At 34.6% G+C, this 22,837-nt stretch overlaps 3 protein-coding genes across 4 annotated transcripts; 2 read left to right on the forward strand and 1 right to left on the reverse strand.

The window, feature by feature from the left end:
• Positions 1-606: 606 nt before the first annotated feature.
• LOC149738834 (protein fantom-like) lies at positions 607-13,586 on the reverse strand. Of its 2 annotated transcripts, none has more exons than XM_089875211.1 (31): positions 13,434-13,586; positions 12,760-12,918; positions 12,474-12,529; positions 12,207-12,316; positions 11,864-12,000; positions 11,317-11,480; positions 10,803-10,947; positions 10,411-10,531; positions 10,054-10,172; positions 9,660-9,799; positions 9,307-9,417; positions 8,861-8,980; positions 8,440-8,558; positions 8,182-8,283; positions 7,907-7,978; positions 7,260-7,453; positions 7,044-7,113; positions 6,541-6,670; positions 6,204-6,286; positions 5,642-5,798; positions 5,077-5,231; positions 4,485-4,610; positions 3,977-4,149; positions 3,704-3,797; positions 3,523-3,582; positions 3,173-3,321; positions 2,577-2,746; positions 2,141-2,331; positions 1,704-1,890; positions 1,303-1,440; positions 607-966 (listed from the first exon to the last, which is right to left on the reverse strand). In XM_089875211.1, the coding sequence occupies exons 2-31, from the start codon at positions 12,900-12,902 to the stop codon at positions 776-778; spliced, it is 3,927 nt and encodes a 1,308-aa protein (XP_089731337.1). In that variant the 5' UTR covers positions 12,903-12,918; positions 13,434-13,586; the 3' UTR covers positions 607-775. The 2 variants fall into 2 exon arrangements, with proteins under 2 accessions (XP_089731337.1, XP_089731338.1); XM_089875212.1 differs by having other exon boundaries at positions 12,760-12,913; positions 13,434-13,580.
• A 316-nt stretch (positions 13,587-13,902) lies between these two features.
• LOC149738835 (uncharacterized) lies at positions 13,903-17,479 on the forward strand. Its single transcript, XM_089875231.1, has 8 exons — positions 13,903-14,473; positions 14,546-14,717; positions 14,776-14,917; positions 15,139-15,260; positions 15,329-15,385; positions 15,448-16,514; positions 16,732-16,834; positions 16,930-17,479. The coding sequence occupies exons 1-8, from the start codon at positions 14,383-14,385 to the stop codon at positions 17,030-17,032; spliced, it is 1,857 nt and encodes a 618-aa protein (XP_089731357.1). The 5' UTR covers positions 13,903-14,382; the 3' UTR covers positions 17,033-17,479.
• Positions 17,480-17,614: 135 nt separating this feature from the next.
• Positions 17,615-20,947, forward strand: LOC149738836 (solute carrier family 2, facilitated glucose transporter member 1-like). The gene is made up of 10 exons (XM_089875225.1): positions 17,615-17,797; positions 18,271-18,402; positions 18,634-18,901; positions 18,965-19,086; positions 19,132-19,302; positions 19,362-19,456; positions 19,514-19,685; positions 19,754-19,917; positions 20,152-20,296; positions 20,669-20,947. Exons 1-10 carry the CDS (start codon positions 17,786-17,788, stop codon positions 20,846-20,848), a joined length of 1,461 nt encoding a protein of 486 aa, XP_089731351.1. The 5' UTR covers positions 17,615-17,785; the 3' UTR covers positions 20,849-20,947.
• Positions 20,948-22,837: the final 1,890 nt, after the last annotated feature.

Here is a 22,837-nt window from a genome sequence, read left to right on the forward strand (position 1 = left end):
TTGAAATTTTTATGACAAACCATGTCACAGGTTCGATAATTGTAAACACTTACCTTTATTGTTTTGTGTCTATGATTTGGCAGAATTTTGAGCATAGTTTATGTTCCTTTGCATAATAATGCTATTTGTGAAGATATAAGTTAATACAACCCAACACTTTAGACAGGTCTTCAATGTGTGCTAACGGAATCCGCACACTTTCGTTTTGGACTTCACGACTAAAGTTGTTGACGTAAACTCACAATGTACGAAACTAACATCTTATGACCAAGCTAAACTTTAAATGTTTAAGACAAAAAATTGAATGTCCGAACAAATATTAAATGATCGGAACTAAACTTCATGTTCAAGCCTAACTTTTAATGACTAGGACTAACATTTAAATCCATGACGAGCATCCAATTGCTGTGATAAACTCTCTGAAAAACAATGAAATTTTTACAACAAACCATTTCACAGGTTAACTACAATTTAAATTAATTATTTCAATCACTTACCTTTTAGATTTTGTTTTCAAATCTCCGATTCGGCGGAATGCACCAGCAAACAAAACCAATCTTGCCCTACAACTAAAAGCTAATGACATTTTTTTCGGTACAAAATATATATATTTCAATATACTTAAATATTTCTACAAAACCTAAAAAAAACGAACAAATACTGTTTTTACATAAATGATAAAGCACCTTTCAATCAAATATATGAATAAATGAAGCTAAAATACTCGGGACGCAAATCTATAATACATGATGAGGCACAAATGCAATGCAACCAATCAGTGGTCGTGCATTTTTGCTCGTTCTTTCAGTTCGTTTTTAATAACACGTAACACAGCCAAGGCCTCCACATCTAAATTCAACATCCCAACAGTTTCATCTTTGTTTCTTAAATCATGGACAGTGACATCACCATTGATGATGTCACGGCCATTTTGAAGTATAGAAGCAAGGTCAACGGATGCAGAACCTGTATGGATGGAAAAATAATTCGGTTTATTTAAAAAAAGGGGTGTTCACTGGCTAAATAGAAATTGAATAAACCAATTGAAATGGAAATTGGTTTGTAGATTTGTCGAATAAAGTTGTCTAGTGGTTAAACCCGTTACAACACACAATAGGTTACAGAGCTCGACTCTGAACCAAACATTTTTTAAGATTTTTTATTTTTATAACTTTTTTTTTTTCTAAACTTAAAAAAAACGTTTCAAACTTAAAAAACATTTTTTTAAATTTTCACTAGTTTTTAGACTACTAGGTTCAAGGCATTATAGGATAAACAAGGATCCTTGGTTGCAAGATCTACCTATCTCTTCGCATTCCTCTCCATTATCATTCACAGGTTCAGAAACAACGGTCAATCTGAAAGTGGTTTGTCCAGATTGTAACATGTTAGTGAGAGTTTCTCTCTGGGTGGAATGACTGGCTTTGTCAACTTTTGTTTCTGTTCAAAAAAATTTTTAATCAGTTTTAAAAAAAACATGAATGTATAATCTGTAATTTTTCTGTTTGATTTAAGTAGTTTTCAAAAAATTTCCCCCAAAATAATCACCTACAAAGTTACATATGTGGTAATTTGTACGCGGACACAAGATGTATGAAGCAAAATATTTGTGTTACTATACCAACTGTACGAGGATGAGGATGAATATGATGTATTCAACAATATTAATAATTTAAAAAAACTCCAACACAGTAAGTGAGAACCTTTCGCAAATTTGTAAAATAATTTTGAATCTTTCGTTGTTGGTTTCTTGACAGCGTTTGGAGTTTCTTCAACTTCACCAAGAAACTCGTATTCAACAAATAACTGCTCCACGCTTGTATCTCCCCAAATACTTGTGTCGTTGTCCAATGTTAAATGGTTAACCGATATGCGAATTGTATCAGAGTTCTGGACAATTTAAACAAATTAGAATACATTTAATGAAAAAAAAAACGTATGTTTGATACATTTAAAAGAAAAATCGGGAATATCGGTAAAATAACATAATTTAACTTGTTTCTGGAAATAATTTAAGCATTTACATTGTAATATTAACAATTAAAAACAAACCTTTGCGTTTTTTTCACTTTAAACCAAGACTTCTAATTTGTTTAATTTTGGTAAATTAAAAAAAATTATAACTTAAATCCGATCATACCTGAGCACCATCTGTCGTAGGAATCGTCGTTATTTCTTCAACATCTTCCGTTTCTTTAAGGGGACTTTGCTCCTCTTCATCCTCTTTGTTGCTCCCACTATCATCCATATCCACTCCTTCATCTGATGCGGGAGGATCCTCTGTAGCATCAGGGATCGACATGATGTCTTCATCAATCTCATCTTCTGAATCTGGATGTTGGAAAAAAAATTAAATATAAAAAATATGCTAAGAAAAAAAAAACACAAAATTTTCAACAAACAGAATTAAATTAAAATCAAGTCAAAAAGAAAATCATCCCTTTTAATGTAAAAAAAAAAAACGAAACATAAAAAACAAAAAAGAGCACACGCACTACAGCAAATTTATTTCAAAACACAAACTGAAAAAATTTTTTACAGAAAATTATGATTTTTTTTTCATTATTTCTCCCAACCTTCCTTAACAGATGGAAGTTGTTCCTCCACTTCATCTTTTTGCTCTTCCTCTTCATTTTCATCCTCCACAACTTCTTTGACAAACGTGATGCTGTCATCTTTAGTTGGGATGTTTGAATCCATGGAATCGTCATCTGGGTCGTCCAAGATTTCATCTTCAACTTCATCACTATGAAGATGTTCGGTGAAAAATGAGAACATAGTAGTGTTTATTAAAAGCATAAACATTAAAGTTTACAAAAAAAACATTAAAGCGATATAAAAAGAAAGACATTAATTTATTATTTTGCTGTTTTTTTTACCAGGTATAGTTTAATACCTGAAACAATTCTGTCACCAAAAATAACTTCAAAAAATTAAACATTTTTATGTTTTATTTATGATGTAATTTTTAAGGAAAGTTAAAACTCTGGATACGAAAAAAAACATAAAATGATAAACAGATGAAGTCAACATCAATATATTTTGTTTCTAAGCACCTTAATCAGCTGCTCCGTAGAAATTGATTAAAACAGTGACTTTCCAAACACCTTATAGCTTTGTTAGACTTAACTATTAACTTTAAAGTAATTGTTTTGTAAAAATTGTTATTTACGTTTCATCTTTGACGAGATGAGATGGGGATGCAGGAGGTGCAACTTCTTCAGCAACAATTTCCTCCACTTCTTCCATGATCTCTTCAATCTGATCCTCATCGGATGTTTTTCCTTCTTCCTCCTTTTCTTCTTCTATTTTACCTCGCATCTGAAATGATATATCAAAACATGTATATATTTGTTATAACATTTAAAAAATATATACATATTTTTTAACGATCAACAGCGGATCAATTAAAATCAAAACGAGTAACCACACATTTTAACACATTAAAAAGTTAAAATTAAAAAACAACAAGTTTAAACCACAATAAATAAACAAATTAATAAACATTCAAAACAAACTCACAGATCTGGACAATGGAACAGGTTTTTCCTTCTCAGGTTCAACAATTATAACTTTTTTCACCTACAATATGTTTCCATAAAATTAAAAAAAAAAATTATTAAACACATATAAATATTTGAAAAAATATTCTTACAAAAATCATTTTGTAAAGCTTGTTTTTTTAATTTATAAAGGAACTAACCACTGGTGGTAGAGAACTGTTGTTTCTGTTTGCTGCTTTCAAAGGTTTTGGTGTTGAAGTGGTTTGTGGTAGAATGCCACGCAATGGTTTCGCACTGGAATAAATGTAACCAATAAAAAAATGGCCAAAAAGATAAGATAAATTTTCCATAAAAAAAAAATAAGCGGAGAAGAAAAATATTTTTTAATAAAAAAAAAGTAGAATAAAAAAGTGAAAAAAATACAAGAAAAATATATCAAATTACACAAATAATATTCAGAATATTAAAAATACCTTTGCAATCTCTTCTTAGGAGTAACCGGAGGTTTAGCGACAAGTTTCTGAGCTTCCTGGATCTCCTCTTCATCTTCTGGTGATGTTTCAGACTTCACGATCACTGATGGGGATTTGTACGCAAGTTGCCACCGGAGGGAAACCTCGAGTGTTCCATTCTCGCTCCCATCGCTCTGTTGGGACCAAAACAAAGCATATAAAGATTTTTTTAACATAAAGGGATTTTCTAGGTATACTGTGATTTTAAATACACAGTGATTTTTGTAAATTTTACTGCGATTTATTTGCAAGAGCAATTACTATAGGTTTTCCAAATGATTGGCCATACACAAAAACAAAAAAAATTCTCCCAAAGACCAATCACCCACAAAGTTACATACATGGTAACTCGTAAGTGGGCACAGGGTATATAAAACACTAACAGAATTCCTGTGTTTTAACTACTGTCGTTGCCCCACCAGGCGAGGGTAAACAAGTTACATTCATAACATTACACAAACATACATACCCTGGTTAGTTGGAATGGAGCTTTAATAACCTTTCCATGAGCGAGAGGTATCAAGTCAACAACTGCTTTACCGAGGTAAGATGAGATCTCGGGGTCGGTGTCATCAAACACATATATTGTGAGTTTCTAATGAAAAAAGGATAGATTAAAATTTAATTTTTATTATTTTTGTAAATTTATTTATTGAGTGAAAATTTTAAGCCAAAAACTACTTTATTCAGTGAGGTATTAAAAAGATAAAAGTAGCACAAGTACATTAGTTACTGGAAAAATAAATAAGTCTTTGGTTACTCAAAGAGTAAACTTTAATTTGATCAACCAATTGCTCTTCTTATTATTTGATTCTATATTGGTGAGGTCCTACAGTGTAATCGGAAATGAGATTTAGGTCAGGGTTTGCACATGACCCTGACACCACGGATGCTACAACCCAATGATCACAACTGTGTTGCCTAAGGAAAAATACCCTATCAATATCAATGCTGTTACAATATCCTTATGACCCCCCAAAAAATGCTCAAAATAAAATTTAAAAAATTCAATAACACTTTTCCACGAACTCTTATTTTATTTAATAAACAATTAGTTTTACCTCTGATTTAAGATAAGCATCAATATCCATATTCATCTGCACGGGGTAAGCTTGTCTATCATCAAAGTGAGGATTGTTAGTACAAGGTATGATGGATGTGTCGTGGTCAGCAAAGTCAAAGAACTTGTACACACAATATATGTTCGGTTGTATGCCTGGATTCATACAATATGTGCTTTAATTTTTTTGGTAAAATCTGGGATAAATTGCTGCAATGCAGTTACATTATACTCAGTAGCAAACATAGGAACCTTTGGCTTTGCTTGTTTATATAGACATTATGATCGCTTTTTAATACTTTATTTTTTGTTTGTAAGATCTGGTGACATTGCTGTAAATCAGTTACATCTTTTTTTCACTTTTTAGTAAAATCTTGGTTGACATTGCTATAATAAATTTCAAGCTTTTTGCTTCTTAAAAATGTGGAATTACACATTTCTTAAATACATTACTAATGGTAAAATATTAAATACCAATGGTAAAATATTCCCTGAAACTAATAAAGTTGAGAACCACTGCTATAAATACCATTATAAAAATATTACCAACAAAACACAGAACCTACCATCTCTCCTCGAGAGGACATGATTACATGAGATGATTTGTATGAGGAGTTGATTGATGTTGTCATCCACGATCTTCATCTCTTCATCAAGATCTTCCAAGCTCTTCTTCGTCACTGCTGAGTTTGCTGATAAATATCCGAGAGCTTTCGTTCGCTCCTGTTGGTAAAATAATTATAATAAAGTCCAAACAATTGTTTTATTATTAATGTCACATTTTAATATATTACATGCATTGGATCAAGAGGTCTTGTTATTTAGTGTGACCTTGAATGACCTTTAGTCAGTTTTCAGTTAATGCAATTTTTAATACAACAGCAAATATTATGCTATTTAAAGAACGAAGAGTAGGAAATCAACAGGAAAACAAAAGTTGTTAAAACATATATGAATAAAAGGTGTAAGTATTATATATTTGGGTGTTTAATAAATTACAAGTCTTAAATTTTACAGACTTGTTGCAAAACGCAGAGATAGGTGACATTTGCAAGAGCAGAATTTTTGGTGCTCCAAAATTATTTTGCAACCAGTAAACTATATTAGTGTGTGTTTCAAGTAACTTACCCTGTACAAACGGATAGCTTGGTCCATGGGAACTCTTAATCTTATCCAGAAATCCAAAGTTCCATAACTTCCCCCATTCAATCCTGTCAAATATCATTAACTTTAAAAAAATCTACAGTAACAACCCCTAAACTTTATATTCTTGTGTATTTATTTTAGTTTCATAATATTACACCATACTAACCGAACGAATGAAAGATTGAGCTTAAAATTTCAATATTCTTTGGTGGGTAATGGGCCATTGAGCGTATATATAATCCAGATACCATGGCTAATAGTTTAAAATGCACTAATTTACATAATATTGTAAAAGTGTAACAAGTACATGTTTCATTACCTGTAAGAGCTACAGAGCCGTGGAGTTTCCCTTGTGGCTTGTCTAAGAGGTCATGGAACCTTACTTTACAAGTGGCCACAGTTTTATGATCAACACCCATTGCATGGTGAAGCTCAAGTAACATTCGATCCTGGTGAATGGATGGAAGGGTCAAGTGGTAATGTTCAGTTATATTTCTTGGCGCCATAGCACAGCAGTTAGCATGCCTGCCTCTAACCCATAGGTTATGGGTTCAAGTTTCGCTATTGCCACCGATATGGGCATATATGTCTTTAAGCAACAGTGGTCACTAATGGGTTGTCTAAATTGTCACCCATACAGAAAAAAAAACAATCACCCTAAATTACATTCGTGGTAACTCGTAAGCTGGCATGAAGTGTATGAAACATAACATCCAAGTTATAATGACTATTGTTTCCAGTGTTGCATTTAATTTAATCTAATATAATAATCCTGATTCAAGTTTATATATAGTAGCTTACATTGAGTAATATTATAGTTACCTTTTGTAGATGATGTAGGAAAGTGTCGTCAACTTTTACAGTGTATTGTGCGGTGAAATCAAACTGGGGACTTAAAATAATATTTTTAAAATTAAAAATCAAATTTTAGTAAAAATTTAGAAAATTTTCAAAAAACAAATAAAGAACTTGCATTTTTTTCTTCTTCGTTCAAATTAGTGTTTTAACGAGAAAAAAAACATAAAGACATAATTATACCTTGCACTTTTAAGTATCGGTGTGCTGACAAGTTCATAATCATAGAAAGCGAACGTAACGAACATAGAAGGATCTCTATCATCAAGTGCAATCAATGCCTCTTTACTTAGTGTTGCTTTGGTTATGTTGATCTCAAATAAATTCTCTCCACGTTCGAGTTGAATGGTTTCATCTAATTCTTCACCAACCTCAATCTATAAGGGATTTTACTTAAAATGTGATATTTAAAAAATATATACTAGTTGGTGTGCTGTAGGTAACAGGTGTAACATTAGCACATTCTATTCCATGTTGGTGAGGTCCTTGTCAGGGCACTAAGATGTAGGCCAGATTTTGCTAATTACGTCAACAACCGTACAGACAAGTATGGTACTGTGGGGTAATAAGATGGATAGTGCTATCACAGGATTTTTTTAAATTTGACATTTGTTTTTTTTTTAATCGAATATATGTTGAAAAACCACATTCATAAAGCACGTTATTAAAAATTAAAAAAAAAAGGATTGTTTAGTTTTTTTGCAAAGATTGTTTTTACTCCAAACACAGTCCATTTTTTAGTGGAAAAACATGTTTAAATCAACTTCTGCTCTAAAACATAGCTGGGTCCAATTATGGCATATTAACTTAAACAAACAAACGCAACTTACATCATCTTTCTCAGGCTGGAATTTAAACTGTTTGGTTCCGTATGCAACATCATGTAATTGACTTTCAAGTTTCTGCAATAAATTTATATCCTTTTAAAAATTAAAATGATAATCAATACATTTTTTTAATACTAATAACGATTTTAATTATAATTTTAAATATTTTTGAACAAAAATGAAGATTTTGATTATCATTTTAATTTTTTTTATTTTTATTTATTTATTAGTTTTTTAGTTGAATTTTTCTAAAGACTGTTTATAGTTTTTTAATGAACCTTTATCCTGGCTGCCCTTGCATCCAGAAGTCGAGCAAAACGATCGAGTTTGGTCTCGTATTCACGCTTCATTGATTCCATCTGGTTAGACACACTTTCAACCTAGTGGAAACAATTTTTTTTGTAATATTTAAGTTCGTTGGGGTTTTTAATGAAAAATAAAATCTTCATGAAATAACGATCAAACAGTTTTTATTTTATCACAAAAAAATTACCCAAAGTTTAGTAAAAAAATCGATATCAGGTAATTGTAAACACCTCAAGCTGATAATCCTTGTTAATCTTATGTTGCATCAACAGCATCTCCCTTGTTTTATCCAATTCATGGATGGTCTCATTATATTGAGCTTGTAGTTCACCAAGTTCCATCTCAGGGTCTGAAAATCGTATTTTTGGAAAAAAAGAAATGTTGTGTCATGAAGCTATAAAGTCATTCATTGTGGTTGTTTATATCTTTACACAGTTTATGACATACACCACGGTATTGAGCAATTATCCTAGCTTTATTCCCTGCTGGGGCGAACAATTTTCAGGGATGGTTGCTGCTTGACTTCTATGTTTCTATGGTAATTACGTAAATTTTAAACATTACAGTCAATATAATGTTTCCAAACAACTCTGAGCAAATGAAGACACTTTTCCCCATTTACAGTAAAGCTTACAAGCCTCACATAATTACCTTTATTATCATCATCAACATTTTCAAGGAAATCTGGTCGTTGTTTTTGAGCCGCTGTGTGCCGTTTTTGTCGAACAATTGCCAAAGCTTCTCGCAACTCAACGATATCCACTGAATCATCTAAAATTGCAAAATCATAGTTCATAGTTACTTTTATATAAATATGTTTTCATGGTAGTTTGACCTTGTAGTTTTTATAAAGCAGTTTTATTATAAAAGCTTAGGTTACTATACCAATATATATTATTTCCCATTAACCCTACATGTGGTTAAATTAACAGTATTTAAAAAAATCAGAAACAGTTTTTGAATATGCAAATAAACCCCATCACCCTAACAAAAAAATCATAACATACTAATTTCCTCCTAAAGTATTGCACTGACTCCCAACCGTTTAATGTAACCAATAGTCAATAATTATGGATGAACAGCGTAATTTAACTCACCAGAAGCAGTATATAGTCTCACTCTCTCCCTTAACTCTTCATTCTCCCTCCTCAACCTCGTTGCTTCTTCGTGGATCTTCCGACTTTCATTGTGGAGCCGACTCGCAAATCCTGAACCCCACAAAAAAATTACGTTACAGTTATAATACTAAACTCGGCAGCTACCCTTACAAAATGAACAAATAGGATTATTTAGCATCATCTGAAAATTACAGATTATAACGCAAAGGGGGGACCTAACTCTAATATATATTTAAAATGTTACAACCTAAACCTGCTACCCCATCAATAAAATAACCTAAGCTATGTATATAAACGTATATCGTATCTTTATATATAACATATACAGTAACCTTGTTCATTTGCCATTTTCTCCAACACATTATTTTTGTCAGCCACGTCCGATTTAATTGCAGCTTCCAACTGAGCAATTTGGACACGAAGTTTGCGCTCAAGTTGCCTCCATTGTTGCTCCTTGTCAGAACCAAACGCACTGAACATAAAAAAGGTGAATGCAATAAGAAAATATATGCTAAAAAAGCCCAAAAATGTACTTTTTAAAAACAGTCAGATGGTTAAGCTAAAGTAACAATAATTTCAGAAAAATATGGATTTTTCACTGTTGTTGCTACCAGGCATACTGTATTATATGAACTCTAACGATGTTTGCCATATATGAACAATAAATGGTATACCAAAATATCAGTTTTAATACCAGAACTATTTACGTATACGTTTTACAATTACCTGTGTGTTAGTTTATCATTAGCTTCTTTCAAAATATTGACTTCATTGGTAAGTTCCCTAATTTGCTCTTGCAGGTGGGTTATTGTACGTTGGTGACTACTGCCGTGTTTTAACTGATTCTGTAATGTAGGGATTTCATTTAGACAATTTAATAATGTAGGCAATTACACATTTTAATAAGGAGAAAATGGAGTTTGGGACTGTGTTGCACTGTTCACATAGTGGATAGAAGACAAAAATGGGTTTTATGAGTGTTGGGGTGATGGGCCAAACCCGGTCTAAATTCCAAGTCCTCGACAAGGACCTCAGCCAGATGGAATAGTAGGAAAAATGGATAATTGATTGCCCATAAATTACCTGTAATGATATAGAGCTATTTTGTTCCTCCAAAAGTTGGCTTTTAAGTCGTTCCATTTCCTGGAGAACTTTCTCATAACTTTGTCGCATTTGGTGACAATTTTGCTGCAACTCATGGTATCTGAAGAATGATAAAAGATTTCATAGGATAAATAGATGTTTGAATGGGCCAAAAGTGGGTCAAAGTTACGCACATTGAATAAGTATGCTCATTGTTGCCGATGAAGTCCGAATGTTGCCGATGAAGTCCGAAATAAAGTGGCACCAGTCGCATAAAAAACTTAAATGGACTTTCTCGATGTTAGGGTATTGAACCAAATCTGGCCTAAACCCTGGGTCCTTGACACATCACCAACAAAGAATAGAATACTATAGAGCTATAACCCTTTTACCTTGCTTCCAGTGAAGTTAAATCATTTGATTTGTCCTTCATAGCACGATGGACTTTAATCAACTCCACATTTTCACCGAGCGTCTTTTTCTGTGTACTGTTCATCATCTCACGAAGTTTAAGAATGTCTTCTTCATGTGAGGTGTCTGGTGACAAAGGTTTAAACCATATGCTTAAGTTAATACAGTTTTTTTTCACATTTATAAAAGTTATGTTTTAAAACAGATTTTATGTATATTATATATATATATATTCTTTTTAAAGTTGGCACATTTATTTATTGTTTTAACTTTACGCTATTAACGCTTGAAATTGAGCAGACGTTTGTGCTTTTATAGTAAAACTATCTATAGTAAATAAAATAGATAGACTTTATATTTATTTTAAAACTATTAAAACTACTCTCTTTTTTTATTTTGTAAAAATGTTATCTTTGCTCTATATAACTAAAACCTCTTAAACACTTCAACATTACGTAAGCACGCATTCTAAAACCACACTTCAACCACTCATACTCAGTGAGGTGATCTCCTGTTTAAGATGTTGGTTTTCTCTCTCCATAATCACAACTTGCTCCTGGAGAGCGAGGATCTGATGCTCCAACTGTTGGTTAACTCCTCTTGCCTCTTCCAGTAAACTGTGTCCATATCTTGCCTGGTGTGGAGATGTACTTCGAGTGCTGTGTACAAGATTCGGTTATGGGGTCTAATGTTGCCGCTTAGTTGTTAGGTCAATGCCTGACTATTCTATGTGAGTAAGCTCCAGGAGGCCAGCCATGCATAGAATTGAGTCCAGGATTGGCCCATTACCCTTCGACTTTGAAACAACATTGCTTTAACTTAAAGCTCATTAAATGCAATTAATCAACTCTGGCCTAAATCTCAGGTTCCATGGAGTGACACACCGTAGGGGTTCCCCACGGAATAGTACAATGATATTACAAGTCATTTTAAACTGTGTGTGCTAAAAGTAGTAAAAGTGCCATTGACTTACTTCAACTGGATCTTAAATTATAATTAAAACCTTGACCCTGACAAAGACAATTAGTTTATTTATGTTTACCTTGCAGCACTACGTGCACGTTTGTCTGGAGTTCCATTTGGTTTACGAGATACCCCTGTGTTAACACGGGAATTCACGTGATTATATGGTGTGTGCCTTTTCCCTTGTGACTGTATTTGCTGGGATGCCACCATAAGCTGCAAGTAGTAATAAACCATTCATTACAACTATAATATACATGAACTATAGATACAATATAGCAACTTCATAAAATAGATAAATGCAAGTTATAATACAGAATAACTGTAAAATTTATTATTTAACAACTTTTTTTACAACTTAAGCAATCTTAAACAAATAATAGAAGATCTGAAAATTAGGTGATAGAAACACATTTAATTACTTTTTGCTTGAGCATTTCATTATCTTTGTTAAGTTTCCTGATAGTGTCTTGTTGGTTTTCAATTGTTTCTTCAAGTTCCACATCTTTCACTGAGCGTTGCCCTTGACTTACTAAAGTTTAAATTTTTTTATAAAACTACTCAAGTAATAACTAAAACGTAAATACGTTTTAAAATGTCAAGTTTTAACTAATGTCATTTTTCTGCTTGTTTGTATGGACATCTAAAATATATCTGTTACAAAAACAAACAAGTAACAACATGCCCACCTTTTTGAACTTGTTTTTTCCGATCATTGACAAGTCTTATCAACTTAGTTGCCATTCTGAAATCAAACAAACAAAAAAACTAAAAAATCGCTATGAATTTTTTTTTAGGTTTTTGACTTTTTTATCATTGGCTAGGCCTATTTTATTCATTTTTCTAGTTACCGCCATTATGCTTAGGAAATTATACGGAGAAGACAGAAGAAAGCACATCATTTTTAGAGTAGTTGATCTGTTAAAACACAGCTCAACAAAAACTTTCTGTCACAGTCAAAAAAGCTATGCTTACTTTTTGATCTTTTCTTCTTGCTTTCTTGCATGAGTCTTCAAAATCTCATTTTCGTCCTGGATGCGAAGATGTTGGTCCTCCAGATCTTCCCTCGGTATCTTAGCAACCATCGCTCTTCTTTGAGTTTCTTGTTTCGAACTCATGGTGATAAATTCTGTTCTGAAAGTATAAAATTATTATAAAGGTTAAAGAGTTTATGATTCGCCCATAAATAGGTCCTTCATCGTATTATTGGGGCATGTCTTGCTTTTGGTTGTAGTACATTCATGGTTTAATTGGTTGTATGTACATTGTGCGCTCATTGGTTTAACTTTAACAGCAAAGATTTAGTTTGACACAAATGCAAAAATGGATGTCTAATGCAACTTAGTATCTAAATGTCATTACATAGTAGACATGACTTTTTGTTTACACAAAGATATAGTTTGTCATTTATTATGTCATATAAAGTAAAAACTGATGTCATCAGATGCATTTTTTTGGTACTAATGAAGAGTCTCCCCCCCACCTTATTTGCTAACCACTAACCCCCTAACCACCAACCACTAACACTTTCCACCGGCTTATTCTGCTATGTACCAGGAAATTCTTCACTAGTGCTCATTTTTTAAGTATTTAGATGTCGTTACAGTACCAGACATGACTTGTTGTCCATACAAATATAAAAACGGTACCTGAACGAAAGTAAACTGAAATATTACAACGTTGTCATGATAAGACGATTTTAAAAATACATAGCGTTGATAAATCAAAACTCCAATAACTTAATTATCTGTTACCACCTATTCATAAAGTGCTGTAAATTCATGTGCTGTGTTAAATATAAGAAAAACGGCAAAAATAGATTAGAACTGATTACAACTATATAAACAATTTTATTCACGCAAATCCGTTTTTAATGAAATCAAAATATTTCTGATTTCACGCTTCGTTGGGTTCGGTTGTACATACTGGACATAGATATTTACTACGTACTTTATTTTGGGGAAAGTATTTTCGTTTTCTGTCTCGTGACAGAGTATACCTAGCTTCTCATGTTTATATTGTAACTCTGGTCCGTAACAAAGGTTTTTACATGAATTTCTGATTTGCTTGCAAGAACGTAAGGCGGCAGCTTTAAAAAACAAGTTGAGACCCCGATATTATAAACTCCACGAGTATTATAATGTCCCGATACCGAAATCCCCAATATCTTACATAAAAATATGGTCATATGAAAGAAACATTTATGTCAAAGAGGCGCGTGGCACAGTGAACTTTGTTATTCCACGCCAGTTTTAATATAGAATAGACGAACCTTTAGCAATTGTTTCTATTATCGGAAAACATCTTTGTAGTTTGCACCGTAATTTTACCATAAACCACAGTCTGCCCATTGCCTTTACATACATCTACGTAAAGGCAATGGTCTGACGGAATATGTAAGGTACAAACAATGCAAACTAAGCTGGTCCATCAAACATATGCTATTGTATATAATTTAAAATATATTTTGAACCGGTAATAAAAAAAGGGGTACAATGTCGTGTTTGGCTTAACAACGTAATCTGCGGGTATAAAAGGACGCAAATCATTTGTAAACTAAAGTATTTCAAAGCGTTTATTGCAACAGCAACATCAAAAATGACTGGACAAAAGACGCTGATAGGCTTCGTTTGGTTGATTTTGCTGCATTTCTCTGTGTCTTACGTTATCAAAGATTTGAACAGCGATGGTAAGAGTATTGGTTATGAACTTTTAATACTAACGATGTAATTTGGAATGACCAATTATTGTTATGTTATAGAACGAGTCAAAAGAGACACTAGTTCGTTGCTTCAATCGGTTGTTTTAACGCAAGAAGAAAGGGGCTTCCTCACTTCGCAACATAACAACTACAGAGTGCAACAAGGTGCAAATAATATGCAAAGAATGACATGGGACAACGATTTGGCTACGTTTGCAAATAACTATGTTAAGTAAGCTAATGCGATATTTGAAGCTGTTATGTTTTATCTAAATAATATTCCTTTGCAGAAACTGTGTTTTTGCGCATAGTGTTCATACGAGTGTCGGTCCTTACCCTACAGTGGGTGAAAATCTTGCCGTGTCGTACACTACACATCATGAGTTTTCGAGAGCGTTTATTAAAACTGCAGGGACGGAATGGTACAACGAAGTAAGTGCAGTGGTTCGAAATAAACTGAGTCTGTTTTATTTTAGATATAGTAGGGTGGAGGAAGATGGAACACCTGTTCTAACACGATCGAGATATTTGAATATTGTGTGCTAAAGGTGTACCATCTTCCCCCACCCTATATACTATATCACTTGTATGTAAAACCTTAGTTATTTGGTTCAACTCTTACTTCATAGCATTGAGCGGGTTATTCTTTACAGATTTCGGACTATACTTACGCCAACCAAACCTGCAAGGCTGGCAAGCAGTGTGGGCATTATACACAAATGGTATGGGCAACAACGTATAAAATTGGTTGCGGCGCTGCTTACTGCAACTCCAAGTAAGAAAAGACAGATGTTTGATTAATGTAATTCATTTCCATTTATTGTCTTTATAATGTATTTTCAGTATGGCTCAATTTGATCATTTTCTTTTGATTTCTTGCAACTACGGCATAGCTGGGAAGTAAGTGTACAAATTTACACATTCTCAATAGAAATATCCTGGTAACGAACTTTGTTCTGCAGCATCTTAGATTTTACAACGGGACGTGTTGGCAAACCATTTGGAAAAGGGGCAGCTTGTTCAGACTGTGCGAACGACCGGGATACGTGTGTTAATAATCTGTGTAGCAATTCAATAAGGGATGGAACTTTAAACACTACCACAAACAACCAAGTAACAACTACCAGCCCTCCAATAGCCAGTATGAACCAACAAAATACTACTTTAAACTACCAACTAACAACAAGCTCAACGACCAACCAGCTCTCAACCAGCGTGGACCAAACGGTAACGGCCGAAACTAATCGGTCACTAACCACAATTACCAACCAGTCACCAACCACAATTGCCAACCAGTCACCAACTACAACTACCAACCAGTCACCAACCACAACTACCAACCAGTCACCAACCACATTTACCAGTCAGTCACCAACCACAACTACCAACCAGTCACCAACCACAATTACCAACCAGTCACCAACTACAACTACCAACCAGTCACCAACCACAATTACCAACCAGTCACCAACTACAACTACCAACCAGTCACCAACTACAATTACCAACCAGTCCCCAACTACAATTACCAACCAGTCACCAACCACAATTGCCAACCAGTCACCAACCACAACTACCAACCAGCCACCAACCACAATTACCAACCAGTCCCCAACTACAACTACCAACCAGTCACCAACCACAATTGCCAACCAGTCACCAACCACAACTACCAACCAGCCACCAACCACAATTACCAACCAGTCACCAACCACAATTACCAACCAGTCACCAACCACAATTGCCAACCAGCCACCAACCACAATTACCAACCAGTCACCAACCACAACTACCAACCAGTCACCAACCACAATTGCCAACCAGTCACCAACCACAACTACCAACCAGTCACCAACCACAACTACCAACCAGCCACCAACCACAATTACCAACCAGTCACCAACCACAATTACCAACCAGCCACCAACCACAATTACCAACCAGTCACCAACCACAACTACCAACCAGGCAGCAACAACTACAACAGCCCAACCCACAAGCATAATTACAACACAAACTTCAACTACAGGTAAATAGAATTCTACATATACATATATAGTGGGGTAAGATGGTATACTGTTGACACCTAAACCCTATACTTTCTGATCGTGTTTTACACAAACAACAACGTTGTTTTATAGTTGCGGGGCTTTAGTTATACAAAGCTACAAATTCCTTGTTTGCTACCAAATTGTACAAGAAAAGAGAATAATATGTCCCATCTTACCCCGCTCTATACGTTTTAGAATGTGATGGCGAAAAAGGAGTGAAAAAGGAGGAGAAAGAAGAGAACGAAGAGGAAAAAAAGAGGAGGAGACAAAATAATAAAAAATTCAGAAAAAGAGTAAAGTGGGTAAAATTTTATAAATAATAAGGGTTTAGGTCTATACGTGGACAGATTTTATCTATATTTGTTTTCTAAATCTAAAACCATTTGTTTTTAGGTCACACATTCGAAAGGTTCGTCTTCTAATAGCTCGGTTGAGGTTTGTGCTGAAACGTTTGAAAATGATACTGAACCGACCACAGCGATTTGCCCTTGTTTAAAATTCTGTTGTGTGAAATTGAACTGTAATTGGTAAAATGTAAATAAACATACTGGATATCAACGAATTCTATTTGTAGCCTGAATTGATATTTGCGTAGGCCAATATGTGTGTTAGGTTGCCAGCCTTTTGGTTCAGAGGGGTATGATAAAAGCTTTATATCGTAGTTCGAATGAAATAATAGAAAATAACGTCATCGGCTATATAAGATAGAGTGGGGAAAACGGGACACCTATACAGAAAAAATAGAATGAAAAGGTGTCCAATCTTCCTCCAACCTATATATGTATTATATGTACTACTATATTTATTTCCTCGTGTCAGGTATAGAAGATACAGGACTGTATAGAAAACAGAACTTAATAATACAGTCTGTTTTTGATGAAGCGCTGCTGTACTGATACTGGACGTGAGTGGTGTGAGACATCTTGTACTTGGCGGTTATTATAGCACACGAAGTTTATAATACTTAGGAATTCTGCAATGCATGTATTTCGCAAAACTGGTTGTGAGAACGTTAAGGGTTGGTTTCCGTTAGCGCAAGCTAACTAACACACACAATGAAGCATGCATGCAGTATAAGCGGTGAGGTTCGCAAAACGCTGGTTTACTGCATGCCCGTTGTCAACAACAAAAGGAAAAAGGAACTCTTTTTGCAATATTGTATATAAATATAGGTATGTGAAAATGCGCTCGTCTCCAAAAACTCAGAGAGAAAGTTACCCAACGCAACTACAGTATCAGTTAAAAAAATATGGCCGAACCGGTAAGTAAATATAGTAAAGTTTCTCTAACCTCTAGCCTAAAGCCATTATTAGGATTGCTAAATTAATATTAACAGAATTAATCATAAAATACTGTTGGTCACTGTGTAATAGGTAGCCGGCGCAACCATCAAACAGATATAGGGTAAAAGTATTTATATAATAAAGGTTGGGGTAGGATAGTCGTCATTTTTTTTATCTTTTTTGTCCCATTTGGAATGGTAAAAAATATTTACAACATTATACAAGCGTATCTTTACGACAAAATTATGTAAGTGTATCTTTTGCATTTTATCCTTACGATGAACTGCACTAAAGTAACGACAAAATGCACTAAAGTAGTGACTGACTAAAAATAACTGGCAACATAAAGGGCGAAAGTGTGAGACGGCTATATGCGCTATAACCTTACCCAGCTCACCCCACAGAAGCTTACATGATTCTCGTTTAAATTGAAGTTATTTATTCCACGCAGGAAAATTCAAGGTTCGGAGCAATCTCTCTTTTTTTTAATAGTTGTCTGATGGCGATGACCACGGGATATCATGTGACTGTCTTGAACCCGATGACACCAGTTATAGTAAATTTGTTCAATCAAACTCATGCGGTAGGTAGATGTACATTAACTATACGGGTCGACTAAACGGGCTCCCATTTTATACTCTTTAGCATTTTAAATTTGTTCTTGTAAATTAAAGTACAGCTGACAAATTTTTAAAGTGTCTATAAAGAAACATTGGATTGCAGCAATGGCTGCTTTGCATTTTGCTCTTAAACAAACACATCCACAGTTTTATCATATGCTTCTCAGCTAGCTTGTGTACAATGTTTTTTTTAGGCTCGCTATGGTACTCCGATGCCCCCTTCCGTCTCCACGTCCATAATGGCCATCGTTAACTCGTTTATATTTGTCGGAGGATTCGTCGGTGGGTTGTCCACCAAGTTTCTGTTGGGCTGGTTTTCCCCAAAACGGGTCATGCAGATGGGCCACGCGGTCAGCTTGCTTTCGATTTTGATAATGGCGCTGATAACTGGACTCACAGGATCCTACGAAGTTCTTATTGTCGGTCGGTTCTTTGCTGGTATAACTGTGGGTGTTTCATACAGTAAGTATTTTGTTAAATGCAGGGTGCAGTTAAGATTATAACTGTAATTTTTCCTTTTAACAGACTTGCCGTCGCTGATGGTTGCAGAAACAAGTGCGCCAGCGAAGTTTGGCTTCTGGCAAAGTGTCGTGGGTTCTGCTGTAACCTTCGGCATTTTGGTAGCTGCAGTTTTTGGTCATCCGAAGGTAATTAACAATCTGTAATGTTCTTACTATTAAAAAAATGTTTAGCTGCTAGGCACAGCAACGCTTTGGCCTGTTGGTATTTCACTGGCCGGCGTACCTTCCATCATTTATCTGATCGGAAGTATTTGGTTGCCGGAATCGCCGTTTTATTTACTTCGAATGAAGAGAGAAGATGAAGCGGTTGAAGTTCTCCAACAGATACGAAGCGGGACAAAGGTCACTAAAACACAACCAACTGAGCCTATTACTTTACATTAATTATTTTTGCTTCGCAGAGTGATATATTGAAAGAAATTTCAAAAATTAAAGATGAAATGAAAAACGTTGAACAAGTCGGTATCAAAGAAATGTTTACGAATAAAGGATACAGGTAAACGTGTATATACCGCATATGTTTTCCAATGTTAAAACTACATTTTTGTTGCAGAAACCAGTTTTTTGCAGTTCTCGTTGTTTATTCAAATTTAGTCCTCGTGGGGGTGCATACTTTCGTTATTTATTCAGATCTTATTTTTCGACAAGCGGGCATTGCCGCTGAAAATGTGACGTTCGCCACAATCGGAGTTTTTGCCTTGTCTTTCATTGCTTCCATATTTGGGGTGAGTTTAGAAAAAAACAACTTTTAATACTGAGTTTTATAGTAATACTGAGTTTTGTTGCGTTCCAGTCAAAAATCGTGGATCGTTTCGGAGGCTACAAAGTAAACATTACATGTAATGGCATCCTTATCTTTGCGATTGTGCTGTTCACTATAAGTCAGGCCACTGCCCACCTGGCACCGTTGGCAATGCCGTACGTATCGATCGTTGCAGTCGCGATATTTATGTGCGCGTAAGTAAAGTTGATTTTTAATTTTTCACGCTTTTTACTACAGCGACATGGTAATGGGTAATAGATAAAATGACAAAGTATGATCCATGCACCTTATATATAAACTGTCTTGTATGACCATGTAAGCGTCGCCATATAGCATTTTATTTATCCAACAAGTGACACTTTAAAAGTTTCTAGGTTGCTTCGCGTTTTTGTTTTTCTAAATCCTGCACATTCTGCTTTGTTTTTCAGGTGGTCCGGTGGAAGTAATTTAGCTGTTTTTGCTTTGGTGGGTAAACTGACTGTTGAACCGACTCGAGCAACTGCTTACGGATACGCCTCCATGCTTCTGTGGACTCTTTCATGGTTTGGAACCTTTATACCCCCATATTTACAGGTATATGGATTCTCAACCTTTATCATTTTGTCCGGTCACAAGTAGGCCTATATCCACGACCCGTTAAGTGAATGAACTATTGAATAAAAGAATGAATGAATTTAACTTATTCATGGTGGTGTGACGGGCACTTATAACACAGATGCCCTTTATACTCCTTTTCCCTGTTTATGAGCTTCCATGTGTGAAACCACAGAGACTCGTGGCAGTAATTAATACAAGCATTTTGAGCACAGAGACTTGTGCATGCTCAATCAAGCAGCAGCACAAGTGAAGGCTATGAACCATTATTATGGCATTGCACCGGAAAATGTTGCAGTAATAGTTGCCATTCGATCATATTTTCGTTGAACCTCATGATTTTAATTGCAGAGTGGATTAGGAGCTTATATGTTGATGATCTGGTTATTTTTCGCCATCGTGTTTCTCATCTACCATTTGCTGCTGATCCCAGATACGAAGAAAAATAGCAGCGAAAAAATCCAAGCTTACTTCAGTGGGGCAAGGCAAAATAATACAAATGAAACGATTGAAATGTTTAACAACATATAGGCAAACCAGCAGCATATTATAGCTTCTGTGCAAAACACGCTATATTAAAATAGCTTGCAATACTAAACTTACGTTTGATAATAAAAAATATAATCACTACATGCATATAGTTATATCTAAATTTGTTTAAAAGCGGGTGCGCTCGATAGGGGTTGGTTTTAATAACTTTGCAACCGTATATTTGTTTGGCAGCCAGAGATTTGTACATAATATCATATTAAGTCAAAATGTTTAATTGCAAGCGAATTTTTTAAATAATCGGCAGGATGTTTTTCGAAGCGTATAGCGTCATTGACGCACCGCATTAGTCTTGCTTCAATTCTTTAGGTTTGGCAAAGTGGTTTAAAGGTATGACCTCGGCGACCTTCGGTTTTAAGTGACCGCATTGACATCATTTTTTTGCGCTGTTGCAGAAAGAAGCGCATTTTTGCAGCTATTGCAGAATTGAGTTTTCGCATACAGCATTCTGTATTTACAAAACACAGTAACAGTCACCGATACACGATGTAGCCCCAGATATGTGCCCAAACGGGAAAATTTACCACTAAAAAGAATAAATTTTAAGCAATGTAAAATACAATTAGTTTTTACGTTGTAACTGTAAGCAGGCACAAGTTGCATGAAACGGGGATCTGTTTTATATATTGCGAAAAAGAAAATAATTAAAATGCTGTTTATTTTTATGCAAACCTCGCTTACGACCACGCATGGTTTGAGTTAAAGCACCAACAGAGCTATTATTGCAGGGGAATGTCTAGAGTAGACTTTAATCGACTGCTCGACAGGTTGCGAAACCGCCGGCAACCATGCACTAATGCACGAGCAATGTTCGTTGGGGTTACTGGGCCAAACTTTGCGTTGACGTTTGCCATTTCTAACTAGTAGAGCGATTTAAAATATTATGCTATGTCTGGTATAGCAACGGTAGCACAGAAGTACCGAATTACCCAAACTAACTAATACGGTATAGGTTAGAGTAAAATGATTCCTGTTTTCATTAACATTTGAAGTCCTGTTCGATTGTAAATAAAAAATAAATACAAAAATATATATCACGCGACTGTAAAATAAATTTGTTAGTTGGTAAATCACGATAAGGTAGTTGAGTGTTGCAGACCTGTTCACGAAAAGGGCGAAGTCACAAAGCGATTGACGACTTTACTAGGGGGTGAACAACCTTACTGCGCTGTTACGTTACTTAGTATAGAACTTTAACAACCCGCGTAAATAATAAACCTAAAAATGATCTTTCGTGGTTGTACAAAATCTTGTGTAATTACCAGGTTGCTACAATAGAAACTATTTCCGGGAAGAAGTTTCGTGAAAATTGTTATCAAGAAATTTTTACGACTGGCGCTGTCAATATACGGAATTTGCCTAGGAGCAACCAGGTTTACCATATATAGGCATTTAAATTAAAGGATGTGAATAAATTAATCTGGGGAATTTAAAACTTTATTCCTATATACGGTACATTGTGAGCCACATTACGTTGAAACTTTACATAAAATAACATGACTTTTATTTACCTCTTCGAATACAGTAACGAAGATCATATTAATTAAAACAGCGAAGAGAAGGGAATTAGCAACAAAACGAAAGTCGTTGAAACCAAAGTTAGTATAGACCAAGTTAGGAAACGGATTGTAAAACAAAGAGTCTTGTTATCCATTGTCTCACGTCTATGACGTCATAGTCGCCACCATTACGGAGCTCACGGCATAGCATTTTATCATTGCTGGGTGCTGTTTTTCGTTTAAATATTGCGATTTTTTAAAAACCAAGCACTTCTGCGCGTAAAAATGGCTTCCTACTAATGTTATATCTTATCACAATAATAAACCTCACAAAAATAATCAACTTTTATTGAACACTCAATCGATTCAAGAGTAAAAAAACAGAAAATATCAAGTTTACTAACCAAAAACATAAAAGAACGTGTTTAAAATATAAAAATACAAACAAAAACGCATAACATTACCACAAACT

This window comes from Ciona robusta, chromosome 3, assembly GCF_009617815.1.
Source record: "Ciona robusta chromosome 3, ASM961781v2".
NCBI classification, from domain to species: Eukaryota; Metazoa; Chordata; class Ascidiacea; order Phlebobranchia; family Cionidae; genus Ciona; species Ciona robusta.

Excerpts from the sequence above, each read along its gene's own strand:
- LOC149738836 (XM_089875225.1), top strand. Across the intron at positions 19,303-19,361 it reads AGATACGAAGCGGGACAAAG|AGTGATATATTGAAAGAAAT; the intron begins GTCACTAAAACA and ends TTTGCTTCGCAG. Across the intron at positions 19,457-19,513 it reads TTTACGAATAAAGGATACAG|AAACCAGTTTTTTGCAGTTC; the intron begins GTAAACGTGTAT and ends TTTTTGTTGCAG.
- LOC149738834 (XM_089875211.1), bottom strand. The coding sequence starts at position 12,902 with ATGAGTTCGAAACAAGAAACTCAAAGAAGAGCGATGGTTGCTAAGATA. Across the intron at positions 6,287-6,540 it reads CGGCTCTGTAGCTCTTACAG|GATTGAATGGGGGAAGTTAT; the intron begins GTAATGAAACAT and ends GATATTTGACAG. Across the intron at positions 967-1,302 it reads AGAGGAATGCGAAGAGATAG|GTTCTGCATCCGTTGACCTT; the intron begins GTAGATCTTGCA and ends CCATCCATACAG.
- LOC149738835 (XM_089875231.1), top strand. The coding sequence starts at position 14,383 with ATGACTGGACAAAAGACGCTGATAGGCTTCGTTTGGTTGATTTTGCTG. Across the intron at positions 14,918-15,138 it reads GGACGGAATGGTACAACGAA|ATTTCGGACTATACTTACGC; the intron begins GTAAGTGCAGTG and ends TATTCTTTACAG. Across the intron at positions 16,515-16,731 it reads AACACAAACTTCAACTACAG|AATGTGATGGCGAAAAAGGA; the intron begins GTAAATAGAATT and ends TATACGTTTTAG.